The sequence below is a fragment of the Oncorhynchus mykiss genome, chromosome 1, assembly GCF_013265735.2.
Source record: "Oncorhynchus mykiss isolate Arlee chromosome 1, USDA_OmykA_1.1, whole genome shotgun sequence".
NCBI classification, from domain to species: Eukaryota; Metazoa; Chordata; class Actinopteri; order Salmoniformes; family Salmonidae; genus Oncorhynchus; species Oncorhynchus mykiss.
In genome coordinates this window covers 20438650-20459608 of record NC_048565.1, presented here as the reverse complement: position 1 = coordinate 20459608, position 20959 = coordinate 20438650, and the positions used below count along the sequence as shown (strand labels likewise).

Below are 20959 nucleotides of genomic sequence, written 5' to 3'. Positions count from 1 at the left end.
GCTAACATGATGCATCCCAGACTCCTAGCGCTGGCTAAGTGGAGCTAACATGATGCATCCCAAACTCCTAGTGCAGGCTAAGTGAAGCTAACATGATTTAGTCCAGACTCCTAGCGCTGGCTAAGTTGAGTAGGCACGGTGCACTCGCACATCGGCTGTGATGATAGCCTTGATCCGTAAGACACATTTGACAGAAGTACCAAAAGTATTAACAATTCTAGTACCAAACAGTTTTTTCTTGTTCTATAATTGAAAAGGTACAGACGTTTCGGCATACCGTGCAACATTATTCATAAAAGAGAAGCACCATTTTAGAATCTTAGACAGGCAGTGGGGTTGTAGAGGGGGAGGTGTTGAAGCCTGGGGGGGGGGGGGGGGGGAGAGTTCTGGGCTGGTTGAAACACACAGGTTTTTTTCTGGATAAAAATGGGCTTTAGGTGGTGAGTGTGGCAGGGGCGTGGCAGGATCGTCTGCACGGCTGGATTTGGTTCAGGCCCCGGGCAAGAGAATTTGAGGCCCCCATCTTGGCAGCTCATCATGGAGCAGAGAGAAAATGTTGTAGTTTTAAAGCAAATTTCCTAATACTACGTTCTTCTGCTCAAACAAAACAAAATCAATGCTCTTGAATTCATTACTCAGAATTGTTAACATACAGTTGAAGTCGTAAGTTTACATACACTTTAGGTTGGAGTCATTAAAACTTGTTTTTCGACCACTCCACACATTTCTTGTTAACAAACTATAGTTTTTGCAAGTCGGTTAGGACATCTACTGTGTGCATGACACAAGTAATTTTTCCAACAATTGTTTACAGACAGATTATTTAACTTATAATTCACTGTATCACAATTCCAGTGGGTCAGAAGTTTACATACACTAAGTTGACTGTGCCTTTAAACAGCTTGAAAAATCCAGAAAATTATGTAATGGCTTTAGAAGCTTCTGATAGGCTAATAGACATAATTTGAGTCAATTGGAGGAGTACCTGTGGATGTATTTCAAGGCCTACCTTCAAACTTAGTGCCTCTTTGCTTGACATCATGGGAAAATAAAAAAAATCAGCTAAGACCTCAGAAAAACAATTGTAAACCTCCACAAGGAGCAATTTCCAAATGCCTGAAGGTACCACGTTCATCTGTACAAACAATAGAACGCAAGTATAAACACCATGGGACCACTCAGCCATCATACTGCTCAGGAAGGAGATGCGTTCTGTCTCCTAGAGATGAACGTACTTTGGTGAACAACAGCAAAGGGCCTTGTGAAGATGCTGCTGGAAACGGGTACAAAAGTGTCTATATCCACATAACCTGAAAGGCCGCTCAGCAAGGAAGAAGCCACTGCTCCAAAACCAACATAAAAAAGCCAGACTACGGTTTGCAACTGCACATGGGGACAAAGATCGTACTTTTTGGAGAAATGTCCTATGGTCTGATGAAACTAAAATAGAACTGTTTGGCTATAATGACCATTGTTATGTTTGGAGGAAAAGGGGGAGGCTTGCAAGCTGAAGAACACCATCCCAACCGTGAAGCACGGGGGTGGCAGCATTATGTTGTGGGGTTGCTTTGTTGCAGGAGGAACTGGTGCACTTCACTAAATAGATGGCTTCATGAGGATGGAAAATTACGTGGATATATTGAAGCAACATCTCGAGACATTAGTCAGGAAGTTAAAGCTTAGTCGCAAATGGGTCTTCCAAATGGACAATGACCCCAAGCATACTTCCACAGTTGTGGCAAAATGGCTTAAGGACAACAAAGTCGAGGTATTTGAGTGGCCATCACAAAGCCCTGACCTCCAATCCTATCAAAAATGTGTGGGCAGAACTGAGAAAACGTGTGCGAGCAAGGAGGCCTACAAACCTGACCCAGTTAGACCAGCTCTGTCAGGAGGAATGGGCCAAAATTCACCCAACTTTTTGTGGGAATCTTGTGGAAGGCTACCCATAACACTTTACCCAAGTTAAACATTTTGAAGGCAATCATACCGAATACTAATTGAGGGTATGTCAACTTCTGATCCACTAGGAATGAGATGAAAGAAATTAAAGCTGAAATAAATAATTCTCTCTACTATTATTCTGACATTTCACATTCTTAAAATAAAGTGGTGATCTTAACTGACGTGAGACAGTTAATTTTTACTAGGATTAAATGTTAGGAATTGTGAAAACTGAGTATAAATGTATTTGGCTAAGGTGTATGTAAATTTCCGACTACAAATGTATCGGCCCATTATCTTTTCTACATATTTTGTCTGATTTTAGTAGTTTAAGTTTATACTAAGCGTTTTTCAATCCAGAAAACGTATTTTGTCTTAGGCGGTTGAAAAAAAGAAGGAAAAAAAACTTTTATGCAGAAAAAACCCTGACATTGCATTCCTTTCCTAATGGTTAGGTGTTCTAGCACTGGGGGTTAGACTCGGTTTCCCACACAGGAGTCCACAAGCCTGTTCCCTGGTTACCCAACCATTATACACTCTCCCTCCAGTCTAAACCACACACAATGGAGCCAGCCTCATTCACTGGCTTGATGCGGTAGTCTGGTCCTGTTGATGATCAGGTGTGTAATAGGAGTCTCTGCTGTGGAAGTCCACAGCTGAGCTGGCACAAGCCCACTGTACACATATACTTAGAACTGGGTCAGTTTGTATGAATCATCTCCGCCAGCCTGCAGGTCCGCTGAGTATATGGTCTAATGCCTCCAGCCGAGCCCATTTTGTTCTGCTCTGCCCCATGCTCACTTATTCACACAACGAGAAGGGATTGGCTGGCGTTTGTTTGGGTTTTGGGAGCCAGTCTTCAGCATCAAATCCACAGCATCAGGCAGGGTCAGGCTGGGTGAGAGGCAAGCAGCACTTGACACTACAGCCTGAACACACTCACCCGGCCAGGCTTACTCTTGATCAGACCGAGAGGCAGGGAGAGCCAGGATTCATCTCTAGAATGATGCTGCTTGTGCTCGAATTATAAAACAGACACATTGAAGAGGAATAAACCACCTGACACACAGTTGGCTACAATCATGTTTATGAGTAAGTTATGTCAGTTTTCTGTTGTATTGCAGGACAGAGGGCATGGGTGTTAGCTTACATTTTATTATCTAGGTTTATTGAATGCAGTGTGAGTGAACCATTTTAGAGACTAATCAGAGTGAATCGGGTGTAATCTCAAATGACACCCTAGTCCCAATTTCCCACTACATATATAGGCCACCTAGAAGAGACCAGATAAGTGGATCCATTTCCTCTGATGTTACCTGGCTTTGATCTAGATCTGTTGAACTGGTGGATAGTGGGGCTCTGGTGTCAGCAAGCCACTGTTGGTGGTTCTCATTCTCCCCCTCTCCTTTTCAACACAACAAAAGACTCATTCTGAGTCATTTCTTCCCTGTAATATTCACCCTCATGTTGATAAATCACATGTCTCATACAGCTGGAGATTGTCATTAGGCTAATAATATTCATCATGAGCTCTCATATGGCGAATTGGCCTTTCTGGGTTTCATTTTAATGTGACTTATGTGACTCACTCAATCCCTTGTGATATTTTGCTGCAGCAATTCTAACATTGTGCATGGCAATATGTGATGATTCTGTCCAATTTGGAACAAAGTGTGAAAATGCTTCATTATGGATATAATGTCCCTTGAATGTAAATTGGTTACAAAAGCATTGCCACTTCCTCTGTTGGTTTTTGGTGTTCAGACTAATTCCAATGTTGCTTCTAATCATGTGCAGCATGAATAATATATGAATGGATTCAGAAACTCTAACAATACAGCAAGCTCTTAAAACACTTTGTTTCTATCTCCCTCCTGTTTGATAGCACTGCAGATTTGGTTACTCAGTCATTTGATCATTTTTCTTTGTCATTTCCTCCCTTGTCACCGAACTGTCCACACATCCTCTCTGTGCGTCAGTGCCGCTCAATGGATAATGGCGTGTTGAAAAATACCTGATTTAATAATTCACTGTTTTGAATGACAAGAGTGTTTCTGAGGGAAGTAACCTGTTCCTTTTTAGGCATTTTTCAAAATCATTTGGCTAATTAATCCAGCATGGTATGCCAAACTGTCATAACCACCAACCCACTGGTTTAATGTAATGTAGCATGGCTCTATAATCTTATTGAAATCAGACATTTAATAGGTGAGGACATAAGTGAGTGACTTTGTTTATTAGGATCCCCATTAGCTACTGGGCATGCAGCAGCTACTCTTCCTGGGATCCACATAAAGGTGGGAAGAAGTGTTGTCAATCGTGAGGTCTGAGATGGTATCTCTGTTCAACGGGAACAGATGTAAAAGGTTTGGTCTGCCTTTCATTCATATGAAACCTCTTGCAACCCTGTGTGTGTGTCACCCTTGCTGCCAGGATACCCTGAACTTGAGAGCGTAGTTAATGGACAGCCCCACTTCATCTTCATTAAGGGATTTACTCTCTGCCTTAAGTAGGATTAATGCCAGGCTTGAGGAGCAAGGGAAGAAAAGACAAGTGTTTTTAAAGAGTGATGGATCACACGAGGGGTGAAGAGGTGGAGGCCTGCGAACAGGGTGGTAGAGATGACACCACTAACCTGGGGCATGTTCCCATACCACTCCGGGCAGTAGTTGCCCTTGGGCACAGGCCAGACCAACTATCAGTTTACCCTTTACAAATCGTAACCTTAACACATGAATGCAAAACTGAATGACCTTAGATTGGCATTTAATTAGGCAACTTTAGCATTATAGATGGTAAGAAAATACCCTGCCATAACGCTCCATAGTCAGCCTTGCCTGGCTCTCTCCCCTCCCTCCTGGCTGTGTGGACTCAGCTCTGCCCAGCCCCTGACCCAGGCTGAGCTAGCACTGCCACAGAGGAAGAGGCTGTTGTTCCCCTCCTGTGTGGAAGGATGGTGGTCCTCGTGAGCGCTTAGCTGTGATTTAGCAGATTAAGGGAGTCACACTTCCCTGGATGACTTCCATGTGTTTCAGCTGGCAGGCTGAGTGCCTAGTCAGAATGAGAGACAGGAAGACTGGTGGTTTGGCTAGCTGGCACTCAGCAAAATGGGGAAACGGCTGTGGAAAATACAATGTTACAACAAAATGTGATGTTTGTTCATAATCAATACCTAATATGTTGTAATGTAGGTCATAACTTGTACTTCAGCCCTCTTAAAGGTCTTGAATTATTTCATCAAGGCTAGATTTATAAAATGCAGGGGCATGAAATAATCTGCACCTCACCCCCTTGGATTATAATATGTCAGGCCACCCAGTCGGGAGGCTAAGAGAGGGGGTCGCAAGACCAACCAGCACCAGTCTCTGAAGTAGGGATGGACATCGGTCAATTTGTTGCCGACTAACCAACCCTCATCAACAGGTCAACAAACTGTATTTTTAAAATAATATATATATATATATACACACATTTATTAGCGATTGTGAAACTCTCGCTTTGCCTCTTCCTCTCTGATACTATGCACGCATACAAGGAACATACCTTTTTCATCAAGAGCTTAATGGAAACATGCAACATTAGCAAGCCTATCGTTTTCATGTCAAAAGGCTATATTATTGAACACGCAACTCCTGTAATGAAGCAGCAAATAAAACACATTTTTCAAACATTTTCCAAAATGCAATTCACGGGAAAACAGTTCTAAAACAGCACACCTAATGTGAGCGATTCCATGGGTTTGAGATACAATATACATTTAGGAGAGGGAATCTAATAGCAACAACTAGGATTGGTTTCTAATATGACTATGATTGTGCCTTTTGGCTTCTGGACAACGAAAGAAAGTTCATATGAAAACCAATAAAATAATACAATAATTACCTATTTTCTATGGGTGGATTTTTGCTTCTTTGAAGCAAGGTAAAACGTATCTCATTATTTGAAGTCAAGTAAAACGTTCAGGTTTCAAACAATTTATACCGCCTCAAGCTCACATTGTAAAGAGGTGGGTGACACGCTGATAGCCTACCTACGGTTGACTATCGGTTATGCACTCGAATGGCGAATGGGAGGTGTGCTTTAATTACGAGTTGAGATTGACAAATAAAAATGGCTCTTTTTAATCGTTATTTGTTGCGCGATGACTGGGTTTACAGAAAGCGTTTCACTCCAGTACCAGTTTTTTGAGGCGCTGCTCTCGCGCTGTGTGACAGGCGATGGGCTATTCCGCTCCACAAACTAGACTTTGTATGCTGTGCCCGTGGGATAAATAAGATGCACGACTACCAAAATACACACGCGCCAATTTAATTCCACTAAATTATGCAAATTAACGATTTTTAAGCATGACTGGTCAAGTGTATTTTTTTTCGAACCAGCTAACCGATTTAAAGGTTAACATCCCTACTCTGAAGCAATGACAATATTACACTGTATTCTCACTCCTGTGACTGTGAAATGAACCCCCTCCCTATCTACTACTCTACAATAGGCTTTAAGTTTAAACTGTTTAATACAAAACATCTGGGTTTTTGCGTTACTGTCTTACAAATGGGACCACCTCCTCACCCTAGAACCCATCCCCCTGTACTTGTGAAAAGCATTATATATTTCAAAATAGGCCAGAAGCTTTTAAATAATCCATGGAGGTATAGTAAATGCTTTCCTTGTGTGTGTTTTGCTGAGTGAATGAAACACTAGTTACATTGTTAGCCTCCCGCCCTTCTCTCTCCCTCCCTCAGTGGCAGGAAGTTTTTCCTGTTTTCCTGTATTGATAATAGGCCTTACAGGAAGAGAACATCTGGGAACCCAATAATTATCAGTATTTATTGTCCTCAGACACTGGGCTGCTAAAGAGGGAGACTTTCTTGGTTGCTAGGAGACATGAACTGCTGCCGGTGATATGGGGGATGGTTGGATCAACTGGAGGGAAAGCGGGAAAAGGCCCAGGGATGCTGGGAATAAATCTCAACGCTCCTGAGATGGTGAGAGAGAATGAAGGAGAGAGAGAGAGCGAATTGGGGATTAATGAAGAGAGATGGACTGTTGTGTTTGTCACACTGATTAGGTCATCACCTGCCTGTGATTGTGGGATTCACAGCCGCATATCTCCTTCACACCACTCTCACACAAACACATGCACACTCCTCTCATGTATCTGTTCTTTACCAGGTTTGACTACGCCTACACCTAATATGGTTTCCAAATTGTTAGTAGGGCCAGCTGTTTTTCTGGACCATAGATGGAGCTATAGCCTACAACTATGACCGTGAGTACAGTTTTACCTGGTCAGGTCCTGTGGTTAGAAAAACGACTTAAGTGTCAGCATCCACACACCCTGGGGAGGAGCCTGCCATTCTAGGTCATGCTGTAGTACAAAGGACTGCTTATTGAAACCCTCATATGAACTCCATTAGACTTTTGGCTATGCCCCCTGGTGCAGGTGGACAGGTCTGTTCTTTGTGTGCTGGTGAGGAGGGAGGGAGGGAGGGAAGAGTTTGATTAGTGAGAGAGGTGGGGGAAAGAGCATGTTAAAGAAACAACAAGCCCTCACACTAGCTTTCTATTGCTCCAGATAGTGGTATAGAAGCAATGTAGCCTGGCGTGCAGGCTTTTATGTGCCTATTTGATATGCATATCTGACTGTTTCTCCTTCAGGAGGGAGTGCGATTGAGGTTATTCAGCCAATCGGTCATGGTGGTGTGTGGAGCCTCTTTTGATCATCTGATCAAACTTGGTGGAGATGTAGGTGGTGGGACTGGGAGTCCTCTAAGCTTCCTCTCCAGTAGGCTCACTAACTAGCTGTCCAGGAACATACAGCACCTGCCATCTTCTCTCAACCCCCTCTGTCTACAGCTAGTATTTACTATTTTATTAGGATCCCCATTAGCTGTTGCCAAGGCAGCAGCAACTCTTCCGCTTCTCTTCCTAGCTCATTGAGAGCTGTGAATTTAATAGCATTGCATGTGGAATTTGCTGTGATGTCAGAAGGCATAAAGCAAATGGGTCCTGTCAATCAGGAACAATGAGCTACTTCCAATTACAATTGAGCTGTGAATGCAGCAAATGAATGTAGCAGTGTGCGAAGAAGACTGACATCCCACTACATTTACAGACAAACTCATGATTTAAATTGGGCTATCCTATGATTTGCAACGTTAAGATGTTTCAATGCATAATAAGCAGTAGGCTGTTATTTGATTGATCTGACATTTATTTTGTTTGGAACTTCAAGTAAGTGATTGTTTGTCAATCTGGATGTAATTTGAGTGATATTCCCCAGATGACGTTGTTGCCATCCCACACAGTTTCACCATGCTGGTTTCACTACAAACCCTGTTACGCATTTTAGTCCGACGTAATCAAACCTGTCATAGTGACGTTCATGCATTATCTTTGTTTAAAAACTGCAGCCTTTGTACAGACTTGTCTTAGCTCATCATTCCTGATTGACAGGACCCATTTGCTTTAGTCTACTTGGTGTTACAGCACCCAAAACCATTATGCAATTAGGTTATTTTACTTTAGGTAAAACGGTATGTATATTCTACTGCTTCAAAACAACAGTACAGGTTTTACACAGTTATATTAGACTACACTACTGGATGAATAACATGACGCGCTACCACGTGAATAGTTAGGGGTTTAATTCAAGCTATTCAAATTCTATGTCTCTTTCTCTCGCTCTCCAGGGGATGGAGTGGGCCTTGGTATAAGCTCTGTAGGACACAGCCAGCATACGTACGTGAAGGTCAAAGGTCATGTGTCAGCCTGCAACCTGATGCCCAGCCTCCCATCACCCTCACCGGCCATGGACGGGGAGAACTACCTGCACCCAGAGGGGCCACAGCTGGACAGCAGCATTTTCGAAGTTGCCTCTTCCAATATGGAGGTATGTCGGTTGCACACTACACACATTTACACATCCACCCATTTTGGTCAACTCAAATTTCCGGAAAATGTGGCTACATAATATGCTAATATTAAAAGGCTACATATGCAAATAATAATGTTTATTGTCATCAAACATTTTGTTAGCATGGCTAACGGCATGCAGAACTCTATCTCTGGATCTCCACTGGCCCCTCTACCTCCGGGCCTCTGGGCTGGCCTACAGGGGGGGCTGACTGTCAGAAACCAAGGGGCCAGGTTACATTTCCTCCCTAGCCACTAATGTTAAAGGTTAGGGAAGGGAATGTTACGTCGGTTATATTTACATGCAGGATGTGCCCTCAGTCTATTGAATCTCCCTCCCTATCTAAGCAAGAAGTACTCAGCAAAGAGTCAACAAAGACCCGCAACTAGTTAAACAGATCAGGTGCTTCTCTCCCCTAGCCTGATAATAACTCATGGTGGTTAAGGACACTTCAACTCAGGGGTCACGTTAATGCAGAATTCTGCATTTTTCACACACAACATTTTTAATAAAACACATAAATATCTTGCTGTGTTTTGTAAACACAGATCTGAAATGCTTCTTATTGTCATTTCTGCTCGCGTTCTGACAAATGTTGTGCTTCAGTTGCACTTCTCCATTCGGATGAGAAATCTTTGTTCGTCAGACCAATAATTCCCGCAAAATTCGCGAACGGCATTCTATGTGTACTTTTTCTTCTGTACTTTTCTTCAGTAATTTTCTGTGTAAGTTTTTCCTGTAAAATGTAAGACATTAGAAAATGTAGCTGGTAAAAAATAATAATAATATGATAAACATCGGCATGCATCATTTTCGCAAGAAAGACCTTGCCTTTCCATTATAAGCTAATTTACGTTTGGCTGCTAGCCAAATAGCGTTGCACTTATGTTGTCCTCTGATGAAAATGAAGCTATTTTTTGACTAATGTGTTGCAATAATGTATTTTGTGTGAAGGAAAACTGTAATTACATGGGCCTGATCACTCTATTGAAGCAAAAAAACACTGACTTTTAATATAAATCACAGGTGAAATGTTTTTTATGGTCTCCATTTCTGAAGGCTAATGTGACCCCTGCAATTTGAGAAGGACCTGGAACACTAACAATGGCAGTCATGCGTTAGACTTGACATCTGTGGTGGGACGGTGACGTCTTTGTGCTGACACAGTTATCTCGACCGATACTGGGTCTGATGAGGGTCAACATTTCCCAGGCTGATACTCGTTCATGTATTAACTAGTGCCAACATTAAGTTGAGATTTGGGATAGTAGAATACACAAGGTGCAATTTCAAATTTAGTTTGTATCAGCAGTTGTTCTATTATGTCAGCCCCTTGCAGTCACTCAATTAGCCCATGCCAGCTAACATATTTAAGTTTGGTAAGTTATTCTAGCAGTAATCATTGTCAAATTACCAACCAATTTTGTTAGTCACTCTCACTCATATCATTTTCAAATCTGCAAACATTGTTTTCCACCTAATGGAAAATTAATAGAATTGTAGGAAATTATGTGTAAAACTCTTCCAAAAAATATCCTCCCCATGGCAAAATTAGAATGGCATGAAATGAGTTATACAATTGGGTATGTGGCCCCTCATGAGGAACGACCCAGAGGAACAAAGACAACCTAAATGGTTACCTGTGAAATGGCTGGTGATTTTTTTTAAATATAATTTGTGCACAAGTTTTCACAAATGTCATTTTGGGGAAAAGTGTACCCCCCCTCTTCATGAATGCAGAGATCTTTTGTTATATGATTCCTGCCCAAGTAATTTGACAATATAAATACAAAGCATTTTTGACCATATGATATCCAGTCACATATAGTGTTTGAGTCTTGTTAGGCATGGTATACTAATGAACCTTTTTATCTACTCTGTTTCAGAGTTATCTGTATCCCTCTGGTTCCTGGGCATCATTTTCACAGCAGTCAGGAGGCTACAACGCACACTGCCCTATGCAATCTGGAAACCAGTAAGTAACCAATCACTTCTCATACCTCACCCTCCCCTCTGCTGTTTTACTTGTGATGTGTATTTAGTATTTTTTTAATGAATTTTACTCAGATCCCCATTAGCTACAGCCAAAGCTGCAGCTACTCTTCCTGAGGTCCAAACTAAATATAAAACATGACATAATATATAACATTAATAGATAATTACAGCCGAAGGACAGAATTACATAAAATGACACTACTACATTGTGGATTCTACTATGAATACGCATAATCCTGAATTAATCGTGAATGATGATGAGTGAGAAAGTTGGGGGGTATGATATTTGTGAGTAACTTTCTCACTCACAATTTATTCAGGATTATTCATAATCATGGTAGCATCTATATTAATGTATGTGTTTAGAAACATTATATTTTCATTTACAATAAAGGGGACTCAAATGACACACTACATTATTTACCATTCATTTCTATTGGGCACAAAATAGTCTGAAACACAACTAAAACAAACATCAAATGCTTTCAACAGGTGTGTAGAGTCACAAGCTTGATGTAGTCATTGTGTGCTAGGACAAAATACTAAACTTGACTACTTTTATTACACAAGTTAATTTGTGCCAATACTTTTGGTGTCCTAAAATGGGGGGATTATGTACCCAAAAAATCTGTAATTACTAAACGTTTCACCCGATATGGATAAAAATACCCTCAAATTAAAGCTGACAGTCTGCACTTTAACATCATAGTCATTGTATCATTCCTGGAGTACATTTCTGGAGTACAGAGCCAAAACAACAACTACAACTTTTTTTCCCTATTAATAGCTGAATGTATAGAGCGAGGTCATGCCAACCTATAAGCCCTGCACGACCCCAATGCATTTAAAAACTACACCATGTCCAGGCCAGTAGAAATCCTGTTTGGGCCAGTAGATTTTTGGCCAACTGGGCCAGTGAGAAAGCAAAGTTTACGTTGGACTCTGGTTTATTAAATGCAAATAATAATTCAAAAGTACCATGACAATAAAGCACCAGTCAAGGTACTAGTGTGTAATGAGTCTTATGTAGGTTGTCCTGTAAGTGCCAGTCTTAAAATGTGGGGGTGGGCTTCAGTTCCTTATTACGTCTCCTTAATTTCCCGTGGAACGTTGCATGCCTGGCTGGCTGGCTGGCGTCACACTCGCTGTAGAGGGTGGAGGTTATCTCTGCATCTGGCAGCTGGGGCTGTTCCCTGGCCTCCCAGTCAACTGAGATGTGTTTCTCACACTGCCCCCTAACCCTCACCTCTCAGACGCACACCACAGCACATGCGCACACACACATAAGAGCTTCTAACTCTTACCTCCATCTCGCACACACTGGCAATTGTATGCCCAGAAAGGCCTATCTATGTACCTGTTGTGTACACATGTTTTCATCTGGTTTAACAGGGTCAGGTTAGTTAGTTCAATGCTTTTTAAAGCATTTTCTCCATTCAGTTTTCCCATGTAGCACATGGCAAAGAGACTATATGTAACCCAAACCTCAAATCCCTACCAACTTTTGATTTAACCCTGTAGAGTCGATATCCGAGCCCCCGAAGGAAAAAATAAATAAATAACCCACAATAAAATCCGTCAGTTTAAGCTAGAGATCAGTTTTTGCATTGGATTCGTCTCAATCCCCTGCATCCGCACTTCCGCATCTGCGGTGAAAGGTGACAGCTAAAGTGGTCTTATCATAAAATTGAACAAATATATGGAGACTGTTTAGTGCCACAAATAAGGGGTTAAATACACGTTAAAATAAATCCTGATCTTTCTTATCTCTCAGACATGGGGCACATACTTCAGAACAAACTTCCTTGAGATTGTTTTTGGGGTGGCTGATCTGTTGTTCCATATAGTGAATCTGTTATAAAATAGACTGTAGTGGGTTAACTGTTGATGTAGTTTGCTCTACCTCTTTGCAAAACCTGTGGTTTTCACATTTCCTCAGACGTTAGTTCATTGGTAGTGGCTTCTTTAATCTGTCATCTCTGTTGCAGATCACCCCCCCCCTTTCCCTGAGTGGTTTAATGAAGTAGCCTACTTAGATAAAATATTAGGCTAATGAAAGTTGATTTGATTCTACAACTATACTTATCAGCTGTATTAGTCCTGCTTGCCTCCTAATTACATTGTCATTCTTGCTGTAATTGTAGCCAGACGTCCAATGAATAGCATGAGAACAAGGCAAATAACAATGTCAGACATAACAGATTTGTGGACCTGCAATGACCCTAAATGGGAATGTAATCTACTGTATCGTCTTCAGCTCTGCTGATCAGAATGATGCCTTGTAGCCGTCATTAAGTGCAGAGAGTTGATCTCACTGACATATAATTTGATGTTTTTTACTGTAGCTAAAATGGATTTGCTAGTTACCACACAGTTGATCAAGTCCTGTGGTACACTGGAAGACAAGTGATTAAATTAGTCTCAGCCTCATCCTCACATCCCTGTTCAGTGTGAGCAGAGTCTTGTGCAGAAATGTGAATGGGTCGGTCTCCAACACTCTGTTTACTCACCACTCTCTCACTCACTGAGCGTAGCCTAGTGGTTAGAGCGTTGGACTAGTAACCGAAAGGTTGCAAGATTGAATCCCCGAGCTGACAAGGTACAAATCTGTCGTTCTGCCCCTGAACATGGCAGTTAACCCACTGTTCCTAGGCCGTTATTGAAAATACGATTTTTTTCTTAACCGACTTGCCTAGTTAAATAAAGGTAAAATAAAAAAAACACACACACACTATTTTAAGATGTCATTGAGATGCTGACTGGGTAGATACAATACAGAGCTCACTGAATGAGCGTGAGATCCAGCCAGGGTTGTGTGTGTGTGTATTCAAGGGTTGCTATCCAACAAATGGCTGTACATGCCCCCTCAGTTTCGTCACCATGTGGTTTTGTCTCACAGTGTATCTCATGTATCAATGCTTTGACAAACAGGCCACCCACCAGCTTGAGCTTCTGTTTACAGCAGTACTTCAAAAGCAGTAGATATCTAGGGTGTAGGCCTGCAGCTGTATTGGAACATGTATGGGTCATTTTAAATGCAAACTGTTCCTCTGTCTACTGTATCTGCATTGTTGGCAGTCTTTCAGACTAATGCCCTAGTCTGCAGTACAGTAGTGGTGAATTAATTCTGTTTCAATTCAGTTAATTCCATAGTGAATTGAAACAGGCTACCTATTTAAAAAGTAATCCTTCATGTAAATGGAACTGAAACCAAACTGACGCACATACTGGTTAACTCAGAGTGGGAGATTGACACGAGCTGATAATCTGAAGTAGCTAAATGAATGTCAGGTTTGTCTGGAAGTCAGAATGAAAGCTCCTGATGTGGTAAGTAGAGGGTTAGGGTTAGGCCAGGGAAGGATCATTGTGTCACATGTCTTTTGGTACATTCTGCTGGCTTGTCACACAAGGAAATATTAAACCTCTTCTAGGAAAACAAGATATTGTTATTACCCCCCCCCCCCCACTCTTCCTGTTAGTGGTTTGAGTGGGTTTATTTTGCCCTTCCTGCCCATGCTAGTATTTTTAATTTTTTTCAATGTTTTTAGGGGGTAGATCAGCTTTAATATTGTAGATAAATTGTGGATTCTATCAATGTAATGTCTGCATCTTTTCCAATTCCCAATATTTTTGTTGTAAAATACATATATATACACATTTAAAAATAAAATAATAAAGTTTTTTTTTTATTTTTTTAATATTTTTTATTTACCCCTAACTATACCACCACTGCCCTAATTGGAGTAAAATAATGGACAACAATACTTAGGCTTCAGCTTCCAGTTTATGCATAGTATATACATTTTACAGACGCAGTATATTTTACAATAGTTACTTTATTTATTTTAGTCCCAGCCGTCAGCTACTGTCAACCTCTCCCATCTTTCTCTGAAGCCCTTCCAGTTTTGATTTCTATCTGCCATATATTTTTCTGCTGTGATGTTTCACAAATGTTCTGAACCTTTCTATGCTAGTATTCTATAGATGATCAAACACGCCTTTCATCTGGGTCTCTGTAATCCATAGTTGTCTGGACAAGCCTGTAATTCGAGACGAGCAATGTAGGTTTGACTTCTCTGAATATTATTGCATTCCACTTTTGGTTATCACGTCCTACTGTCCTGACCAAACTATTACAACTCGGAGGTTGTCACTTTAACTCGATTTATCTCCTCAGAATTCAATAACAGTTATGCATCAGAAGTGATACTCGGTAGTCAATAAAGCATTTACTGGAAGATGGGTCACTTTCTGTTTGGCCTGCCCTACGTACATTAAATTGTGCAACACCAGCTTGAACCAGTCCGATACATGGAATAGCCTTTGTCACAGTTGGTTATAGAAATATTTGAGGGGTTTTGTAACACTACATAAAGCTGACTAATCCGGGAAAGGCTGACTTTGTGTTATTGGAATGCTGCTAGTGCTGACACCTTCTGGCAAGGTAGCAATTATCACTGTCATTTTTATTTAACCCTTATTTTACCAGGTAAATTGACTGAGAACCCATTGTAATTTACAGCAACGACCTGGGGAATAGTTACAGGGGAGCGGAAGGAGAATGAACGAGCCAATTGGAAGCTTTAGGATGCTGCACTGTGACCCCAGCTTTGTGGCTGACGGTGACCCTTTAAAATAAAGATGTTCGATTACAGGTGTGAATTTTCCACACCAATCAGGAAAACCGGACTTCTGATCCTAGAATATCTGGCTTGCTTTTTTTTTTAGGTTTACCACACATCTTATGCCAATCACATCCCTGAATCTCCATGTTAAATTCCCCTCACACCCTGCTTTGATATACATATGAAACCGACAAACATAAAGTTTAGACCACCAGCAACTCTCCCAATTGCTTATCTCTCCCGTTCTCTTTAAATAACAACCTCAAGTCCATCAACGATCTTCCAGCTTGTCTGTGGCCTGGGTTGGAGGACAGTTTTGTCCCTCAATCCCCCCATTGTATACATTAACTCACACAGGATTTCATTCTATGTTGCGCTCCTCATTTTGTCACCGTCATGCCCTGCCTGCCGTGACTCAGTGAGAAAGTGAAAATATCCAACAGGCAGCAGAAGTGAAGCTGTGTTTTTCCACTGAACTGGGTTGTGATTCCAAGGAGCAAAAGTGAAAGAGTGGAGTGCCTCCATTCGCTTAAGGTCAGAGGGGAGTCGCATGAAGCCCTGAGTGTAGAGAGACACAACTCCACACAGCTGTGCCACTCCAGTGTCTTTGTGATGGTGTGTGAGTCGACTTGGTACATCTCCAGTGTGTGTTGTCTGTGTATGTCTGTGCGAGTCTGACTGGCCAAAGGCAGTATGGTCAGCGTGGCCTTTGTGGATCATGGAACCCGATGACGGGTAGGGGCTGTTCTCTCTCTGTCTCTGACTCTTTCTCTCTCAACTCAATTCAAAGGGGCATCTCAGATGTTATATTATTAGCTACGTACAAAGTTGTAACAGTGTGCAAGTAGTTGTAGTATGATTGGCATAGGAAAATACATAAACAGATAATAAATATTGGTTGCATGTGTGGTGTTTGTGCTCCACTGGTTTCTCTTGTGGAAACAGGTCACAAATCTTGCTGCTGTGATCGCACACTGGTATTTTGCCTAATAGATACAGGAGTTTGTCAATGGGGGTGTAATGGTTCACCAAACCTACGGTTCGGTACGTTTTGGGGTCAGGTTTCGGCACAGCTGGAAAATTCAATGCCAACAGTTACTGTAGTTCATTTGTGTTTATTTAAGAAAATACAAAGTGTTGGTATTCCTGATTTCATATATGATCATGAGTCAAATAATGCCTGATGAGAGCACAATCAGGAATACCAACACTTCTTAAATGTAAACACACAATTACTCATCAACAACACAAAAATAAAGTGCAACATGTGAAATCAATATGTAAACATGGCTCAGACATTGTCTAGGCCGATGCAATGTTTTCTTACAAAGAGAAAAATTAGCGCTTGTGTGACTCATAAAAGCACTGTGTTTCCTAGCATGGTACTTCTAATTTTCAAGTCTGCGGTAATATGATGTGCTGTCACTGTTAAGTTACTCTCCGTAGCCAAATCAAAATCAAATCAAATGTATTTATATAGCCCTTCGTACATCAGCTGATATCTCAGTGCTGTACAGAAACCCAGCCTAAAACCCCAAACAGCAATCAATGCAGGTGTAGAAGCACGGTGGCTAGGAAAAACTCTCTAGAAAGGCCAAAACCTAGGAAGAAAGCTAGAGAGGAACCAGGCTATGTGGGGTGGCCAGTCCTCTTCTGGCTGTGCCGGGTGGAGATTATAACAGAACATGGCCAAGATGTTCAAATGTTCATAAGTGACCAGCATGGTCCAATAATAATGAGACAGAACAGTTGAAACTGGAGCAGCAGTACGGCCAGGTGGACTGGGGACAGCAAGGAGTCATCATGTCAGGTAGTCCTGAGGCATGGTCCTAGGGCTCAGGTCCTCCTCCGAGAGAATTAGAGAGAGCACACTTAAATTCACACAGGACACCGAATAGGACAGGAGAAGTACTCCAGATATAACAAACTGACCCTAGCCCCCCGACACACAAACTACTGCAGCATAAATACTGGAGGCTGAGACAGGAGGGGTCAGGAGACACTGTGGCCCCATCCGAGGGCCAAACAGGAAGGATATAACCCCACCCACTTTGCCAAAGCACAGCCCCCACACCACTAGAGGGATATCTTCAACCACCAACTTACCATCCTGAGACAAGGCCGAGTATAGCCCACAAAGATCTCCGCCACGGCACAACCCAAGGGGGGGCGCCGCCAACCCAGACAGAAAGATCACATCAGTGACTCAACCCACTCAAGTGACGCACCGCTCCCAGGGAAGGTATGAAAGAGCCCCAGTAAGCCAGTGACTCAGCCCCTGTAATAGGGTTAGAGGCAGAGAATCCCAGTGGAAAGAGGGGAACCGACCAGGCAGAGACAGCAAGGGCGGTTCGTTGCTCCAGAGCCTTTCCGTTCACCTTCCCACTCCTGGGCCAGATTACACTCAATCATATGACCCACTGAAGAGATGAGTCTTCAGTAAAGACTTAAAGGTTGAGACCGAGTTTACGTCTCTTACATGGGTAGGCAGACCATTCCATAAGAATGGAGCTCTATAGGAGAAAGCCCTGCCTCCAGCTGTTTGCTTAGAAATTCTAGGGACAATTAGGAGGCCTGCGTCTTGTGACCGTAGCGTACGTGTAGGTATGTACGGCAGGACCAAATCAGAGAGATGGGTAGGAGCAAGCCCATGTAATGCTTTGTAGGTTAGCAGTAAAACCTTGAAATCAGCCCTTGCCTTGACAGGAAGCCAGTGTAGGGAGGCTAGCACTGGAGTAATATGATATATTTTTTTTGTTCTAGTCAGGATTCTAGCAGCCGTATTTAGCACTAACTGAAGTTTATTTAGTGCTTTATCCGGGTAGCCGGAAAGTAGAGCTTTGCAGTAGTCTAACCGAGAAGTGACAAAAGCATGGATTAATTTTTCTGCATCATTTTTGGACAGAAAGTTTCAGATTTTTGCAATGTTACGTAGATGGAAAAAAGCTGTCCTTGAAATGGTCTTGATACAGTGCCTTTTGAAAGTATTCGGCCCCCTTGAACTTTGCGACCTTTTGCCACATTTCAGGCTTCAAACATAAAGATATAAAACTGTATTTTTTTGTGAAGAATCAACAACAAGTGGGACACAATCATGAAGTGGAACGACATTTATTGGAGATTTCAAACTTTTTTAACAAATCAAAAACTGAAAAATTGGGCGTGCAAAATTATTCAGCCCCTTTACTTTCAGTGCAGCAAACTCTCTCCAGAAGTTCAGTGAGGATCTCTGAATGATCCAATGTTGACCTAAATGACTAATGATGATAAATACAATCCACCTGTGTGTAATCAAGTCTCCGTATAAATGCACCTGCACTGTGATAGTCTCAGAGGTTCGTTAAAAGCGCAGAGAGCATCATGAAGAACAAGGAACACACCAGGCAGGTCCGAGATACTGTTGTGAAGAAGTTTAAAGCCGGATTTGGATACAAAAATATTTCCCAAGCTTTAAACATCCGAAGGAGCACTGTGCAAGCGATAATATTGAAATGGAAGGAGTATCAGACCACTGCAAATCACCTGGCCGTCCCTCTAAACTTTCAGCTCATACAAGGAGAAGACTGATCAGAGATGCAGCCAAGAGGCCCATGATCAAAATTGAACTTTTTGGCAACAATGCAAAACGTTATGTTTGGCGTAAAAGCAACACAGCTGAACACACCATCCCCACTGTCAAACATGGTGGTGGCAGCATCATGGTTTGGGCCTGCTTTTCTTCAGCAGGGACAGGGAAGATGGTTAAAATTGATGGGAAGATGGATGGAGCCAAATACAGGACCATTCTGGAAGAAAACCTGATGGAGTCTGCAAAAGACCTGAGACTGGGACGGAGATTTGTCTTCCAACAAGACAATGATCCAAAACATAAAGCAAAATCTACAATGGAATGGTTCAAAAATAAACATATCCAGGTGTTAGAATGGCCAAGTCAAAGTCCAGACCTGAATCCAATCGAGAATCTGTGGAAAGAACTGAAAACTGCTGTTCACAAATGCTCTCCATCCAACCTCACTGAGCTCGAGCTGTTTTGCAAGGAGGAATGGGAAAAATGTCAGTCTCTCGATGTGCAAAACTGATAGAGACATACCCCAAGCGACTTACAGCTGTAATCGCAGCAAAAGGTGGCGCTACAAAGTATTAACTTAAGGGGGCTGAATAATTTTGCACGCCCAATTTTTCAGTTTTTGATTTGTTAAAAAAGTTTGAAATATCCAATAAATGTCGTTCCACTTCATGATTGTGTCCCACTTGTTGTTGATTCTTCACAAAAAAAATACAGTTTTATATCTTTATGTTTGAAGCCTGAAATGTGGCAAAAGGTCGCAAAGTTCAAGGGGGCCGAATACTTTCGCAAGGCACTGTATGTTCTTCAAAAGAGAGATCAGGGTCCAGAGTAACGCCGAGGTCCTTCACAGTTTTATTTGAGACGACTGTACAACCCTTAAGATTAATTGTCAGATTCAACAGAAGATCTCTTTGTTTCTTGGGACCTAGAACAAGCATCTCTGTTTTGCCCTGGCGGTCCAACCATCTGAAGTAGGCGCAACATAGGATGCATTGGCCAATTCATTGATAACTTAAGGCTTTAGCTTGCTTTTATATAGAGCTGGCTTATCTGTTTGCTGAAATGGGTGCGACAGGGCGAAGTTCGTAATGTTGCACGAGCACTTTCACCAGTTGCTGAAACCACCTATTCTTGTCATCAACTGAGAATGGGTGCATATCCACGGCTATAAACATACCTATCGCTCTTGTCATTTATTTGGCCCAGTCAGAATTGGCTGCGAAGGGCTGCTTGAATGAAGAGGTGGTAGGAATACCGGGGTGATATCGGCGTAAATGTGTCAACATGTTTGAGGTGTTGGCAGCTGCATATGCTAATCTCGTTAAGCAGTGGCAACATACTCTATCTGTCCATCGCCAGTGTAATCTACAGGAAAGCCAAAATGTTCCCAAACTGGAGATTTAAACGATGACGGAGAATCCTCCTGGTTTATCGTTCTCGCCATCAAATCAAATCAAATGTATTTATATAGCCCTTCGTACATCAGCTGATATCTCAAACTGCTGTACAGAAACCCAGCCTTAAACCCCAAACAGCAAGCAATGCAGGTGTAGAAGCACGGTGGCTAGGAAAAACTCCCTAGAAAGGCCAAAACCTAGAGAGGAACCAGGCTATGTGGGGTGGCCAGTCCTCTTCTGTTCATACAGAACTCGTTCAAATCAAATGTTATTTGTCTTATGCTTTGTAAACAACAGGTGCGAACTGTTGTAGCCTGCTGCTACAGGTAACTGCCAAAATAAAGGAAATGCCAGCAAGTGTCTTAACTTCTTATGGCTGCAATCCCGTTAACGGGATAATTTTAATCAACAGCCGATTTGCGGAGCGCCACATTCAAATAATATTACTAAAAATATTTATATTCATGAAATCACATGTGCAATATAGCAAAACACAGTTTAGCCTTTTGTTAAT

General features: G+C 41.9%; 1 protein-coding gene across 4 annotated transcripts in view; it reads left to right on the top strand.

Annotated features, from left to right (window-relative positions):
- Positions 1 to 20959, top strand: part of LOC110506262 (protein strawberry notch homolog 2) — a 113823-nt gene that overhangs the window by 22204 nt on the left and 70660 nt on the right. For all 4 annotated transcript variants that reach the window (XM_036967004.1, XM_036966954.1, XM_036966919.1 and 1 more), the window contains exons 2-3: positions 8637 to 8836; positions 10747 to 10835. In XM_036967004.1, coding sequence (XP_036822899.1) covers positions 8726 to 8836; positions 10747 to 10835 — 200 coding nt within the window. In that variant the 5' untranslated portion in view covers positions 8637 to 8725. The remainder of the gene's footprint in view (positions 1 to 8636; positions 8837 to 10746; positions 10836 to 20959) is intronic.